The sequence below is a fragment of the Egretta garzetta genome, unplaced genomic scaffold (assembly GCF_000687185.1).
Source record: "Egretta garzetta isolate BGI_Z169 unplaced genomic scaffold, ASM68718v1 scaffold85, whole genome shotgun sequence".
Taxonomy (NCBI): Eukaryota; Metazoa; Chordata; class Aves; order Pelecaniformes; family Ardeidae; genus Egretta; species Egretta garzetta.
In genome coordinates this window covers 2,228,192-2,242,435 of record NW_009259718.1, presented here as the reverse complement: position 1 = coordinate 2,242,435, position 14,244 = coordinate 2,228,192, and the positions used below count along the sequence as shown (strand labels likewise).

Here is a 14,244-nt window from a genome sequence, read left to right as displayed (position 1 = left end):
TGTCAGCCCCGCAGGGCCGCCGCTGCCGCTGGAGACCCTGGGCAACAAACTGGGGAGGAGGGGGGATATCCAGGAGGAGCTTCTGGGCATCGCTCTTCTTCTGTCTGTCTCTCACCCTCGTACTTAGGCCCCTATTTTGGGCTGCTCGTTGGGGGGAAGGCACCGTGTTAGAGGAGCTCTTGGGTGGAGCCGCTCTGACTGCTCGTACCTTCGTGTTCATTGCCTTTCTCCCAGCTCTTCGCGACAAAATTCTTATTTAGATGCTCTTGTGGCTGTCTTTGTCCTAGCGTCTGCCTTTATTACCCCTCAGTTTGGGTTTGGATGATTGGTTTGTTGTTTGGGTTTTTTTCCCCTAGCTAATGAATATTCTTCCTGATTCACATTTCAGAGTTACTGCTTGTGCATGCTGTAGTTTCAAAATTATAATTAATTATGAATTTGTGAAAAGGTTAAACAGTAGGTTTGTATGTGGCAAACAGAAGTTACTTATGTGAGTGTGTCTGTGCTGGCTTAATTCACTATTATGGTGTAGTAGTTACAATGAAAATGTAGTAGCCTAGGTGTTACATGCTGGCAGTTGAACAGTATGTTTCAGCAAGTTTGAGTCTTAATCTGGCAACCAGTGTCATCTCAGCCTTTTAAAAATAAAAGGTCAGATGGCAGAGTTCAGTCAGCAAGTTCATTGAGCCGAGCCAGTGTTCAAATTTACAACTTTGTTCTCTTTCTTGCAAAACCTATTTGGATTAAGGGGTTTTGTGCCTAAGTGCATGACTGTGAAAACTGAGCAACTGTAAAAAATGAGCAACTGTAAGTCTTATTTGCAGTACTTCAGAATTCATTGAACTGCAAGGGCTGTATGATTTGGGGGGAGGCAGAATCTTTCATTGGTTGGTTTGCAACAGGGTTTTTTTGCATTTAGGGGTTTGGGGGTTGCAGTGATTTGTAGGAAGTGTATTTTCTTTTGGTTTGGTTTTGGGGGGGGGCTTGTTTTGGTTTTTTAATATGACCTAGGGCTAGGCCAAAATCTCTGAAGGGATAGATTATACATACCCTGCTACAAATTTGCTCTTTGTTTAGATAAAGAAATAATTTTCCAAAGGACTAAGGTCCTTTCTACACTTGGAAATTTGTGTTCAGCATTTTCAAAATGCAAGATCGCAAGCCAGTTGGACCAATTTAGTAGAGAAGGTTTCTTCATCTTGCATTATTGGAAAGGATTTGTCTTCCTGCAAGTATTTTCATTGCATTTTTACATACAGATAACAAAACAGAAAGAGAAAGCGGTTGAGTTAGAAATCTCTTTTTCTGTTTTCTGATAGCTGTAATTGCATTGCAGTCTTGTGAAAGGTCTGGCTCCACAGGAATTACTTCTAGTGAACAGCTGGTGACCTGGTTTGATTTTCTTCCTTTAAAGCACCTGGAGGACTCCAGTGAGAATTGGAGTGTGAAAAGTTAGCGGGGGAAAGAAGTCACTGTTTCCATTCCATGGATCCCTTGGGTGCTCCTTCCCAGTTTGTGGATGTTGACAGTCTGCCAGGCTGGACTGATGCCTATGAGGCTAAGCAGCTGGACTCTCACCAAAATCCTGTTGAAAAAGCTCAAGTTGATGTTAGATCACCTTTTCCATACAGGAAAGACATCAATGCAAAAATAATTTTATGGTAAGTTCCATATGGCTCTGGTGTGTTTGTCATCACTTCTCCATTTACTGTGGGATCCCATTGCCTCATACAACAATCACTGCTGTAGAATAGAGCCTTCAAGTCCCCTTTTCTTGAATCAAACATTACAGGTCCAGGAAGAAAATATTCCTTTTGTTCACTGTAAATCTGCAAGTCTGAGACTTGCTCCGCCATAGGTTATATATTGCATCTTCATAGGCATTCCTTAATGCAGCAGACTGGAGCTGTACTTCCTACTGTATGCTTGATATCAAAACCTAATTGGGCACTTTGATAGAATTTTTTAAATTTAAAACCAATATCCTTGCTGTCTACTAGCTTTTTTCTTTCTTTGCTGGCTTTAGTCTGCTTTCACTTTTCTTGTTTAGAGCAGTATTTCTTTCTTTCATGTGGTTCTTGTGGCTTGCTTTGGGCTTTTTTTTTTCCCCCCATCCCCCTCCTTTCTCTGTCTCCATTCTGTGTTCCGTCGCCATGGTTTTCTACCAAAATTTATTGAAAACTATAGTGTGCTGAGGTCAACTTACTCCATCAGTTTTTCTTTCTTGTAACTCGAATACTTGAACCTGCTCTCTAGATGAGAAACTCTTTGTTAATATGAAGAGAGAAGGATTTCTCAGGTCCGCAGATTCAGGGATCAGCATGAACCTCTTTTGAGTTCATACATGCAGGAAATGGGACTGTTCATGGATTTCCTGAACCTGATTAAGTAAAGAAAGAGAAATGTGAAAGATTAAACATCTCTGATGACTTGGGCATGGGTATAATAAATGTGTGCAATTTAAATCATTATTTGAATCTCTCCTTGTGCATGGAAATCTTTATTTCTCTTTCTATGCTTTTTGATCCCAAAATCTCTAATGGCTGCTGCTGCGACAAAAAACAGGTCAGAGTTCTGCTACTCCATTGTCTCTTGTGTATCTTCTGCATGTCTGATCCTTGAACAGCAGAATCAACATGATCAAATTGTGGGTTCACATTTCACAACAAAAGCAATGAAAACTTGTCTATCTGCAGTGTCACTCTAGATTCTTAGTGGTCTGAGGAAGAACAGCAACAGTAAGTTGCCTTGAATAGTGTGTATGCAAACTGAAAAAAGTACATTGAAAAAATTGTTGAAGTTTTCCAAGTAACATACCACAACGGCTATCCTCTTATCTCCAGGAGAGAATGCATATTTTTTTGGGAACACGTTGCACACTGCTTCATATGTTCTGCTAGTTAAAGTGCCCTACACACAAATACAACACTGTATTTTCTACATACATCACTAAGTTACTGTTGAGGCTGGGAGTTTTTAAGGAAATGGTGGGTTACGTGCAATCTTTCTTCATCAGTTAGAGGCAAAGGATGATTCTGCATGGTGAGCACATCAGGGTCCTCTACACTGTGTGGGCACTGGAGTACTGTTAATGCTTTTCCTTTAACCTGGCATTTCCTTGCTTGTCAGCGCTTATTTGAGAATATCCTGCTTAATCTTACATTTAGCCTGCAATAAACTGTTCCCTTGTTTCCTCAGGAAAGGAGATGTAGCATTACTGAACTGCACAGCCATAGTGAATACCAGTAATGAGTCTCTCACTGATAAGAATCCAGTATCTGAAAGCATATTCATGCATGCTGGGCCTGACCTAAGGGATGAACTCCAGAAGCTCAAAGGTAAGTAAGTAGCTGGAGACATTTTTATCTTATTGAAATTTACTGCCCTTGCATAGTACAAAGCATCAGGATTTGGGCATAAACTAAAGTCAAGGTATAGCTGCTTCCCCCGATGCCCCCCCCAACATTAACATCTGGTGTTAATGTGAAATTAAATGGAGGAGAAGCATGCCAATCAAGTCTCTTATTTTTGTTGTTCAGGTTACAGATCATTGAAAATCTGTGGCAGATATTAAAGTTGCTGAGCCCTTACTTTGCAATACAATAATTCTCATTGTTATCTGAAGCCACTTTGAGTAGTTAGCTTATCAGGGCTTTTACTTGAGGGACCAGTCTTGCACATCTTCAGATTTTGTTCTTATCCTGTTCAGTGTGTATACACTGTGGAAGACAGGAACTGAAGTTCACCAGCGCAGAAATTAAGTGGATTCTAATATACGCTTTGTGTATCCTCTTTCAGGCTATTAATGTACACACAGTGTCTTTCAGGAAACTATGGCAATAATGGATGGATTGAGAAGACAGTGCATGTCTAAATAAAAGTCTTAGTGACTACTTAAATTGTTGAGTTAATTTGCCTCTTCTGCACAACAGAAGGCTTTATTAGAAAGTTACAAGACCGTCCCTAATGGAAGGTTGTTCTGGAAATGGGCAAGATTTACTTACTTTACCTAGATTCTTTATTAACAGGGTTTATGTTTGATAATGAAACTCACAAATGCTCAGCTTTATTTCCAGTCCCTGTTAGATGAAGACTTCCCTTATTTTGTGTGTGAAAAACAAAGAGTTGAGTTATCCAAGGTTATACAGAAGCCTGATATAGTTTGCAGTTAAGAATTCGTATTTCTAATAATTATGGTACACAGCTGAATTTTGAGACCCAACTGATCCCTGAGTAGTATTGCTCTATCTCCTTATCATGTAGTTACAAAATGGATAGAAGAGCCATATTTCTAATACAGATTCTCAGTAGCTTAAACTACAATTGAATAGACATCCTCTGTTTTTCATAAAATCATATTTTGCTGATTCAGCTTGCTTTTTGTGGGTAATCTGGAAGTAAAGCAGGAGGAAGAGTAACCACTTCAGAGAAAAGGGAAAAGTCAGTGTGTCCTTCTGGTGGAAACAACTGTGAAATACAGCAGATGTTATAGAATAGTTAGGACCCTGCTATGTATGCCAGAACTCTTCTAAAATAAGCTTAGGTTTCTTGTGTGCACCATGAGGTGGGATCAAGTAGTCCTTAAACTTTGAGATCTATCAGCTCCATAGTGAGTTATTTGTAAAAGTTGGGCTTAGCTTCTTAACTCAGCACGGTAAGAGGGGAATTTATGTGTAGTTTTGCATCCTTCACCCCTGTGATGACACTGATCTCTGTAATGCATTCTGCAGGTTCACGACTCCCTATACATGATGGTTTCCTTTTAATCTTGTGAGAAGAACTTTTCAGAAATCTGTTCTTTTGTGAGACTACTGGTGTGTTGCATGAGGGAGGAAAGAGAGGCTGGGTTACAGCTTGGGCTTTTGTGTGTTTGTCCTTAATGTGTCCCTGTGTTTGTCCCTTAATGTTTGTCATGGTAGCAGAAGTGGAAGGAGGCTTAGTTAAGAAATTAGGCAGAAGTGACAAGACTCAAACTCCTTTTGTGCTCTTTCCCATTTAAATTTGAACTTTTTTCATAGGAGAATGTTCTTGGGAAGAAGTGAGAAAGTATGGTCTTTGCTTTAAAGCTGTAAAATGGATGCAGTGGTTCAGTTAGTTCTCTCCTTTATTCCTACTGCTTGGTGTATGTTCGTATTTCAGACCCCAAGAAAAATCACTGTCTTAAAGCATGTGACGTGCTGACCTTTCAAAGGTCTGTGCTTTCTTGAAGGCTTAGCTAACTTGTGCATTCCTGGGAACAGTGTGTAGTTTTGATTAACACAGAAATACTACAGCCAAGGGTCCAGGCTTGCAAATGAAGTGCTATTGATATATGCTTGCCTATCACCACATACTTGTTGCAGTCAAATAAAGACCTTCTGTAATAGCAATGCACAGTAGTCTTCCAACTTCAGTGAGACTTTTTCTCCACTGCACATTGTATATGGAGGATTTAGACTTTCCATTTTAAACTTGAAGAGAAGCTGATCTAATGTTTGAAATCTCATTGGATGAAAAATAAGATCTTGACTTAGTTCCCAGTTTTGTCGCAGACCTTGACCTGTGCAGCTCACTCTACTAGCTCACCTCATCCTGTACCTTAAAATAGGAATAATACTTGTTGCTCATTTTAGTTTTATAAATTTTGTAGAGATCTCCAGATAGAAGGCATTTGGAAGTACTAAGTGTGATGTAAGGGTAGTTAGAGGTTACTGATGCTACATCTGGTTGTCTGAATTTGTTAGTTTCCCTACTGAATTCACAACTATACCTCAGTCAAGCTTTGTTCTTTTTCATGAGATAGTTTTTACAGCAGGCCTTTGCTTGCTCTTTTCAAGTTGTGTGACTTGGGTGGACATCAACTTGACATCTGAATTGTGGTGGGTTGACCTTGGTTGGATGCCAGGTGCCACCAAGCAGCTCTGTTACTCTCCCCCTCAGCAGGATGGGGTGACGGGGAGAAAATGAGATGGGGGAGGAGGAAAGCTCGTGGGTCAAGATAAGAGCAGTTTAATAAAAGCAAAAGCAAAGGCCATGTACAGAAGCAAAAGGAAAACAAAGATTTGATTCTATACTTCCCATCAGCAGGCGATGTCCAGCCACGTCCTGGGAAGCAGGGCTTCAGTACACGTAGCCATTGCTCCGGAACGCAAGCATCATAAATAACAAATGCCCCCACTTCCTCCTCCTTTCTCTTAGCTTTTATTGCTGAGCAGTGGTCATATGGTATGGAATATCCCTTTGGGCAGTTCAGGTCAGCTGTCCTGGCTATGTCCCCTCCCAAGCTCTTGCCCACACCCAGCCTACTGGTGAGGGGGGGAAATGTTGGAGGGGCAGCCTTGATGCTGTGCAGCACTGCTCAGCAGTGCCAAAACACTGGTGTGTTACCAACACCTTTCTAGCTACCAGTGCAAAGCATAGCACTATGAGGGCTGCTATGGGGAAGATTAACTCCGTCTCAGTCAGACCCAATACAGTGATATATATTTAGTGTTTTGGTTTTAGCCTATACTTTTTACATACTGTGCTTATTTAGTTGCTCTCGTGTGCTGAGGTGTCTTAGAGGATGTGCAGTAATTCAGAAGAGTATGCCTAGCTTTAGTATGCTGTTACATTCCTTCTGATTAACCCAGAAGAAATAAGGTGGGGGTCTATAGAAGCTAATTATGTGATTTACTGGATCAAAAAGTTTACAAGATGTTGGCTTAAAGGCAATATGTTGTTGCCGTTAAAAAGACATGCTTAAAGTTTTGCTTAAGAGAGATTCTCGATCTGGAATGTCTCTTGCCATAAAATATGCTTTCACACATGCTGATAGCCTGCCTGAGCACCACAAGGAACAGAGTGGAGTGGGAGAGGTGAATGCTCCTATTCAGTGGGAGGCTTCATGATTGACTCAAGCCAAGCTACTGCAGTGCTGCTGCCAGAAGGGTGGTCGCAGCCGCTTGTTCACGTCTCGTTCCTTTTTGTGGGCACTAGCAACCCAAAAGATCACGTTGCAAGCTAATCCAGTGAAAATACTAGTTCTTGGACAGATCAGAAAGCTGAAGTGCAGCTGTACAAGCAGAAGGAAGAAGGTGGAAAATACTGGTCTTTGAGGGGAGGGAAAGATAAAGATTCTTCAGCTGTCCAGAACTGGAGTAGACTAGATTTGGATGAAGAAGGGGAGAGTTAGCAGGTTTTTCTTCCAGGTGCCAAATTAAAAACAGACTTCAAACACAGTAGCTGCCTCTGGATTTTTCATTATCAGATATGTATTGATAAACTGAAGGGAATAGAGAGGTCCATGGATGTCATCAAGGGTTCTGACAGTTTTCCCTTGCGGAAAATTACAGGAATTAAGTATGTGTAACTTGCAGGGGATAGCCAAAGAGCAGTCAAAACCAAAAGAGGTAAAGATATAAAGTATGCTAGCATGCAGTAAATGATCCTAGAGTATGTAACTGGAGGGTGCTGTGAACAGAACAATTAAATGTGTTGCTTGAACTTCCTTTTCTGTGAGACTAGACACCTAGTCTGTCAAGAAAGTGTGAGCTCCATGAGAGAATCATACTTCTGCCTTGTGGTCACGAAGAAACTTGCAAAACAAAGCAAGCTACCTTGTTCTGGGAGCATAGGTGAAAGAAGTGTTGATTATTTAATAGCCCTGCCAACAGCTGGTGGGTTTGAATAAGGAGACTTGTAGTCCTTTTATCCAAAAAGCAATCCCCCCCAAACCAAGTTGTTAAATTCAGAAGGACTTTTTATTGCTGGTTGTATGTTCTCTGCATGTTGTTAATTCATTTCTCTCTTTGGTGCTCTATATAGCATAGTAAGCACTGCAGTTAAGATAGCATTTCTAGCAATTTCTGGTTTGTCCTTATATGCATAGCTTTAAAATTGAGAGGAATGATTACAGCTCTCACCACCTCAACCTGATTAGGTGATACTAAGCAGCTGTTATGAGATAGAATGCTATCCTTAATGTTTGATGTGTAAACCAGTGACTTCTACATGTGGAGTTGTCCAACTCTGGAGGAAGTCAAGGGCTTGAATGTTTCTAGCTTTCTTATTATGACATTGGCATTTATCCCTGTGTTTATTTTTTCAGGGTGCAGGACAGGCGAGGCTAAACTCACCAAAGGATTTAATTTGGCTGCACGTTTCATCATTCACACAGTGGGACCCAAATACAAAAGTCGGTATCGCACAGCAGCCGAGAGTTCTCTCTACAGCTGTTACCGCAATGTCCTGCAGCTTGCGAAGTAAGCACACAACAGCTTGACATGAGGGTTTGCCATCTGTGGCACATCTGTTCTAGACACTCAGGTCTGCCCAGAGGCCAAATGGCTGTGAATATCTTCTCCAGTATACTGGATTTGGTTAAGGACACGAGAAAATTAGTGGCTTCATGGTATACTTCATGCCTTTTGTTATCAGTGTTGCGGCATAGATAAAATGTGCAGAGAGATCTGAGCTGGTTCAAGTCCTGAAACAGTGTAGCTACTGCTGTGCAGCATTCAGTTACTCAGAGGAGAAGCAGCATTGATAATTGCGTTGGGTTCCGTGCTGCAAAAAGCTTTACATGAGTTTGCTCAAGCAGTGACTTCATGTGACATGATCTGATTGCTGTATCAGTTCATATATTTGGGCTCACTGCCTTCGTACAACAGCCATCTAAAATTCCGAGTCAGAGTGCAAGGCTATTTCTAAATCCATGGTTGCTGCAGATGGGTTTGTAATTTTTCCTCTTTCCTCTGTGGTATTTTCTATTTCCTCTTAGCTAACAGGTTTTTTTCTTTCCACTTGTCTGTATTCTTTCCTGTATTCTGTTCTTCTGCCACGATGGCTTGTTGTAACGGTAGCAGTCACAAGGAATACCTGAACAAGAGCAATGTCAGAAAATACACTTAACAATTTCTTAGGGTTGGGAAGATCAATTCTTCTAGGTCTGGACTGTGCAACAGTAACTGTTTCATAATCAAGATTACAGTTACGGTTTCTGGTATGTGCCAGTTTTGTTCTGCCTCAGAAGTAACAAGCAAAGTCAGGTCTGGATTGAAACATGTTAAAAATTCTAATAATTCTGCTTACTGAATTCTGAGTGCCTTTCAGTCAATCTAGTCTCTAGAGTAACTTTTGACACTTGTGAAATTGTCTACCAACTCTGAGCTTGCTTAAACTACTCTGATGACTGTTAGCAACACCTCTGCTTTACTCTTCTAAAAATGTGGCTCTCTGCTGGAAGCATCGTACTGATCTTAAAGTATGTATCACTCCAGGCTGATAACTATCTAATCATACCTAGGATTGAGTAAGCCACCTCAGTCTGTGCCCAGACCTCTAACAAAACAAGTGATCAGGTGGAGGAATAGGAGAATGTTTGCAATAAAGAGCACCTTCTTTTCCCCTCCTTCTCCTTACTGTCAATTCTATATGGGAAGGAAAGTATTTTCAAAAGCATTGCAAGGAGCTTGAGGGAAGAACTACTTCATTCAGGGTATGAGAAACTGCAGGAACAACGTAGCAGAGGTAGAAGGAGAAATCTGAGAACAAACAGAAGAGGAAACTGTGGAATCATTAATGGTTCCCTCTTTCTCTGCTTAGTGATGGTATGTATGCATCTTGCCAGGAAGGAATCCTTCTGCACAAACCTGAAAGAGGATTGCTGCTGCATAGAGGGAGGGGAAAAAAAGTACTGGTGTTATCTACTGTACTGACAGACATTTGTTCTCATCTGACCTTCTATTCATCTGGTTTTCTTTTTCTGGATTTCAGGGAACAGGCAATGTGCTCTGTAGGATTTTGTGTCATTAACTCTCTGAAAAGATGCTACCCCTTGGAGGATGCAACCCACATAGCACTGCGTAAGTTTGTTGGAGAGTGATGTAAAATGGATGGCAGTATTCAGCAGATCACTTACCCTGACAGACTGCTGTTGATATGGGGAAACCTGTTTTTACGGGGCTGTAGTTTGTTAGAGGCTATAAAAAGGCAAGGCCTTCCATGGTTGATCAGGAAATGGAGGATAAAAACAAATGAACCTTCCTCTGAGCAGTCATCAGTAAAGATCCATGGGAATCTGTGCTGGAACTTGTAGTCTTCAATGTATTCGTTAATAACCTGGAAAAGATGCTGAACAGTGAGGTGAGAGAGGTTTCTGGTAATAAAAGATTGTTCAGAATAGAAAAGATGAGGGCTTACTGTGAACAGCTGTAGATGGACCTCAAGCACCAGGGTAAATTTCATCTGTCATTTTAGTGTCATCAGCATATCCAAATGTAAAGTGATATTCTTCCCCCACTGACCCACCCCTGTATGCTTCTGCCTTCACATGCAAAATGATGGGCTAATCCTAGGGAGCAAAATCTTGAGTTTATAACAGTTCCATGAAAACAACAGCTCACTGGAGTTCAAAGCAGCAAGCTAAAAAAGACACAACAAAATTAAGAATGTTATCCTATAGGTGGTTTGTCCACCCTTTAAAGCTTAACATTCAAAAATAATATAGTAGAACAAGAAGTTGAGGAGGTCAGCAAGAAATAACTAAGTAAAATAAAGTGTTTTTCAGACAGAGAATTTGAAAAGAGTGTGACAGATGTCTCTAAACCCATGAGTGGTATGGTAACGGTGAATAGGAATCAGCTGTTCACTGTCTTCCAAAATAAGAACCTTCAAACAATTTTAGTATGAATCAAGTTCAGAACAAAGAAGGGGAAATAGTTCTTCATGTTTACACTATTTGTTTTATAAAACTTCTTACCAAAAAGTATTGTAGATGCTAAAAGTTTTCAAACTTGTTTGGATTCAAGTGGAAACTGTATTAAAGAAAAAAAAAGGTTACTAAAAACAAATCAGAAAATTTCCTTGGCTGAAAATACTTAAAGAATAGAAAAATGCTCAGACAAGAATATTATATACTTGCCTGGTTCTTGCTTTTCCCTTTTCTCTTAACTTTTTAATTTCTATTGACCTGCTTTCCACCACCCAGTCCCTCGACCTTCCTGCATGGTACTCCTGCACAACAGGGAAGTTGTTACAGGGGGAAGGAGTGGGTTTTTCTCTTGATGTGCAAGCCAACTGGAGAAATCTTTCTTACCCTCTGCTTAGCAGAGGTGCTGACACTGGAGAAACATATTAGTCCATTGTTTTTTCTGCTACCTGCCTGTTGAGTGAGACATCTTAAAACACCTGTTCACATAGGTTCAGAAAACTATTTGCTGTGGAACCGCACAACTGCGTTTGTCCTGTAAAGTAGTGTTGCAGGTCAACCCAATTACACATGAATTTCTGTATTTGAAAACAGCTCTTTTTTTTTTTTCTTTTTCCCTCTGAACTGCTGTTTCTTAAAGAACTCTCGCTAATATATTCTCTGTAGAGTAGACTTCTTTCCTTTATTGCTCTTTTCTGTTATCTCTGTAGGGCTATATGTTACTTGATAAAATACTGCTAGACCAACCTATTTCTTTGGATACTCTCTCTCGGCAGCCTGACAGTAAAGCACTTGAAAACCCTGGCATGTGTCAAGATTATTGTGGCTCAAGGACCTCGTCTGCACAAGGACATGTGTGACTGGCAGCTTGGTTACAAAACACTACTTTTCTCCTCAGCTACCAATGTTTAGGGACTTGACTGTGTCCTTGGATTATGCTAAAGCTTTGGGGGAGTCCAAAACAAGTAATAGAGGAAATAATTTATCTCATGACCTACAAATAAAACTTTTATATGCCTCTTTGTCATAGCTGATCCCAGAGGTTTTGTGTGGCTGACTCTGCCTTGCACCAGCTTCTGCTGTGGCTTGCTTATCATCTTGCTTTCCTGATAACTCAGGGCACAATGACTTATTCTAGGAATACCTGGTTTTGGCAGTTTGTGCAGATGTCTGTAAAGGAAGGCTTTGGCTTGTTTTTGCAGGGCCATAGAATCACATTCCACAGACTGAGGAATACCTATTAAGCTAAAATCAGAGAGAGGCTTCTTCTCTTTTTGTTGTATCCATCTCTAAAGTGAGAAGTGGGAGAGAGTGCAGATGGAACTTCCAATGTGGCCAATAACCCATTTGGTGTCTTAAACTGCCATTTAATCCACGCTTGCATACAGCCATTCTGCACTCTGACTTCCTCACTTGTAGTTGTGTGTGTAAACTTCTCCTCCTGTTTTGCTAACTACATTTGATCTTCTTTCCTGCAGGCACAGTTAGAAGGTTCCTGGAGATTCATGGAGAGACTCTGGAGAAGGTGGTGTTTGCAGTCTCTGAGGTTGAAGAGGTATCTCCTTGATGTTCATTCCACCAAAATTCATGGGCATGTTTGATCTTCTCTGGAGCAGTATTAACTCCTGCATTGTAGAGCTGGAGTCATATTTCCATAGACTTCTGGTCCCACAGCGTCCTTCTGTCTCCTACTAGCGTAGCATCTTTTCCAGTACTGTTTATGCTCTTAAAAGTCACTATGGACATGTTCAGAATCTTTCCACTTGTGGCTTCTATGTTCCTGAGCCGTGAACAGGAACCAGTACTAGAGGTTATAGCATGCGGTTGTGCTGGATGGCATCTGCCAGCCAGAAGGGAAATTCCTCACACAAGATTTCCTTCCTTACACAATGCTGCTTCCTTTGTGCATTAAAAAGGCCAGTTTAGCATACCCACAGATCACCTACAAACATCTTAAACATTGCTTGCTGCTAATTGAAATAACGAGTTTGGCATTTTAACGATCTCTGTTCAGTCAGATGGTAGCAGTTTGACTTCTCTTGTGTATCGGACCTGCTAATGGCTGTTCCTGGGCAGAACACCCACACTGTGTTCAGGTTCTGTGGCACCTGGATGAGGAAAATAAGTAACTTGTTGAGGGTTCTAAAACTGCTATTCAGTTGGAGAGAACACATGAAGTATTATAATGTTCAGTAGAGATTTTCACTATTTTCCTCCGTGTGGGGAGGGATTCTCTTAGTTGTTGCTTTTTCTTTTTTCCCAGTCAGATCACTAAAGGTGATGTGTGTAGTGGTGCCTTTGCTGAAGTCTGTCATTCATGCATATTGTAACTTCATTACAAAACTAAAGTATCTGCAATCTACCTGAGTTCATGCAGATTAAAGCAGAGTCCTCTCAAGATCATTTGCCAGTGTGGCAAAAAAAAAGTTAACCTTTATCAAGGTTACCTGCCTTTATTGCCAGGTAGCAGCCCAGAATAAGCCATTGAGGGAAGTGGTACTTTGCCTCCTAACTTCTGAGAAGATCCCTGCTACAGGGACAGGTGTTACTTAACTGAAGAGCAAGGATGCGTGATAGACCTTCACGCATTTTTCTTATTTGTAGGCCACTTACCAGAAGTTGCTGCCTCTGTATTTTCCAAGATCCTTGGAAGAAGAGATACAATCCTTGCCTTACCTCCCTGCAGATATTGGCAATGCAGAAGGGGAGCCTGTAGTACCAGAGCGGCAGATCAGGATTACTGAAAAGCCGGGTGTTCCAGATGGTGAGTTCTTTACTGAACCTTGGAATAAGTATTTTTGTGTGCAAGTCAATGGCAAAACAGAAAAGGCACGTGGCAAGCAAAGAGATGTCTTCCCACCTCACCCAAGGCAGGCTGTGATGAAGAGAGTTATCAAGCTGGTTCGTTGGCTTCATGTGTTCCACAGCGGTAACTTCTGCTTTCTGCCTCATCGTGTAGAGTGGTGTGCTTAGAGGATGTGGTAGAGCTGTTGTTCTTTGCCTTTCCTGGGGGGAGAGGTAGGGTAGCTCATGCCCTTTGCAATTTTTCTCCCAGGGTGAAGAGGAACTTTGCAGGTCTTTTGCAGAATCTCATACAGCCCCTAACTGAAAAAGACCATTCTTGTTGATGACTACCTTATGCATTAGTCAAATGTTGCTTATGTATTAACAAATGTTGTCTCAAATAATAAGGTTCTGTTGATGCAGCATGTGCACCAAACTAGTAGATGCTCAATGAAAACTGGCAGAAACTCCCTCAAAGACAGAGGAACAGATCAACCCAGAGATCAGTGTTTGGGAAATGGCTGTCAAAGCTCAGTGAAAAGAAGTCTATTTGTAAAGACGTTGCTTAGATGTCAGGGTTGAGGAGGTGAGATGGGTAGGAAAACAATTTAATGTATCAGTAGGCATAGCTAGCATGTTCTGCCTTATTTATTAAGCAGTGCTGTGAAAGTTTTACACTTTAGGTGAAGCCTCAAACCTTCAAAAGCAGATAACTTGGAATGGGTTTCAAAGGTTTTCTACTTCTACATGGACGGCTGGGATAAGGCTGAATATGCAGTGAGGATACAGAC

General features: G+C 41.1%; 2 protein-coding genes across 4 annotated transcripts in view; one reads left to right on the top strand and one right to left on the bottom strand.

Annotated features, from left to right (window-relative positions):
- Positions 1-220, bottom strand: part of WDR3 (WD repeat domain 3) — a 22,609-nt gene extending 22,389 nt beyond the window's left edge. Inside the window, exon 1 of the mRNA XM_009639170.2 lies at positions 209-220. Coding sequence (XP_009637465.1) covers positions 209-220 — 12 coding nt within the window. The remainder of the gene's footprint in view (positions 1-208) is intronic.
- Positions 221-1,360: 1,140 nt separating this feature from the next.
- The window catches only part of GDAP2 (ganglioside induced differentiation associated protein 2), a 25,965-nt gene continuing 13,081 nt past the window's right edge, over positions 1,361-14,244 (top strand). For 2 of the 3 annotated variants that reach the window (XR_004842058.1, XM_009639101.2), the window contains exons 1-6: positions 1,363-1,661; positions 3,199-3,338; positions 8,069-8,222; positions 9,736-9,824; positions 12,148-12,224; positions 13,274-13,433. Coding sequence is in view for 2 of the 3 variants with exons in the window: in XM_009639101.2 (XP_009637396.1) it covers positions 1,486-1,661; positions 3,199-3,338; positions 8,069-8,222; positions 9,736-9,824; positions 12,148-12,224; positions 13,274-13,433 (796 nt within the window). In the remaining variant the exon portion in view is untranslated. Of the gene's footprint in view, positions 1,662-3,198; positions 3,339-8,068; positions 8,223-9,735; positions 9,825-12,147; positions 12,225-13,273; positions 13,434-14,244 lie in introns of all 3 variants that reach the window. The other variant, XM_035894566.1, reaches the window with a different exon arrangement.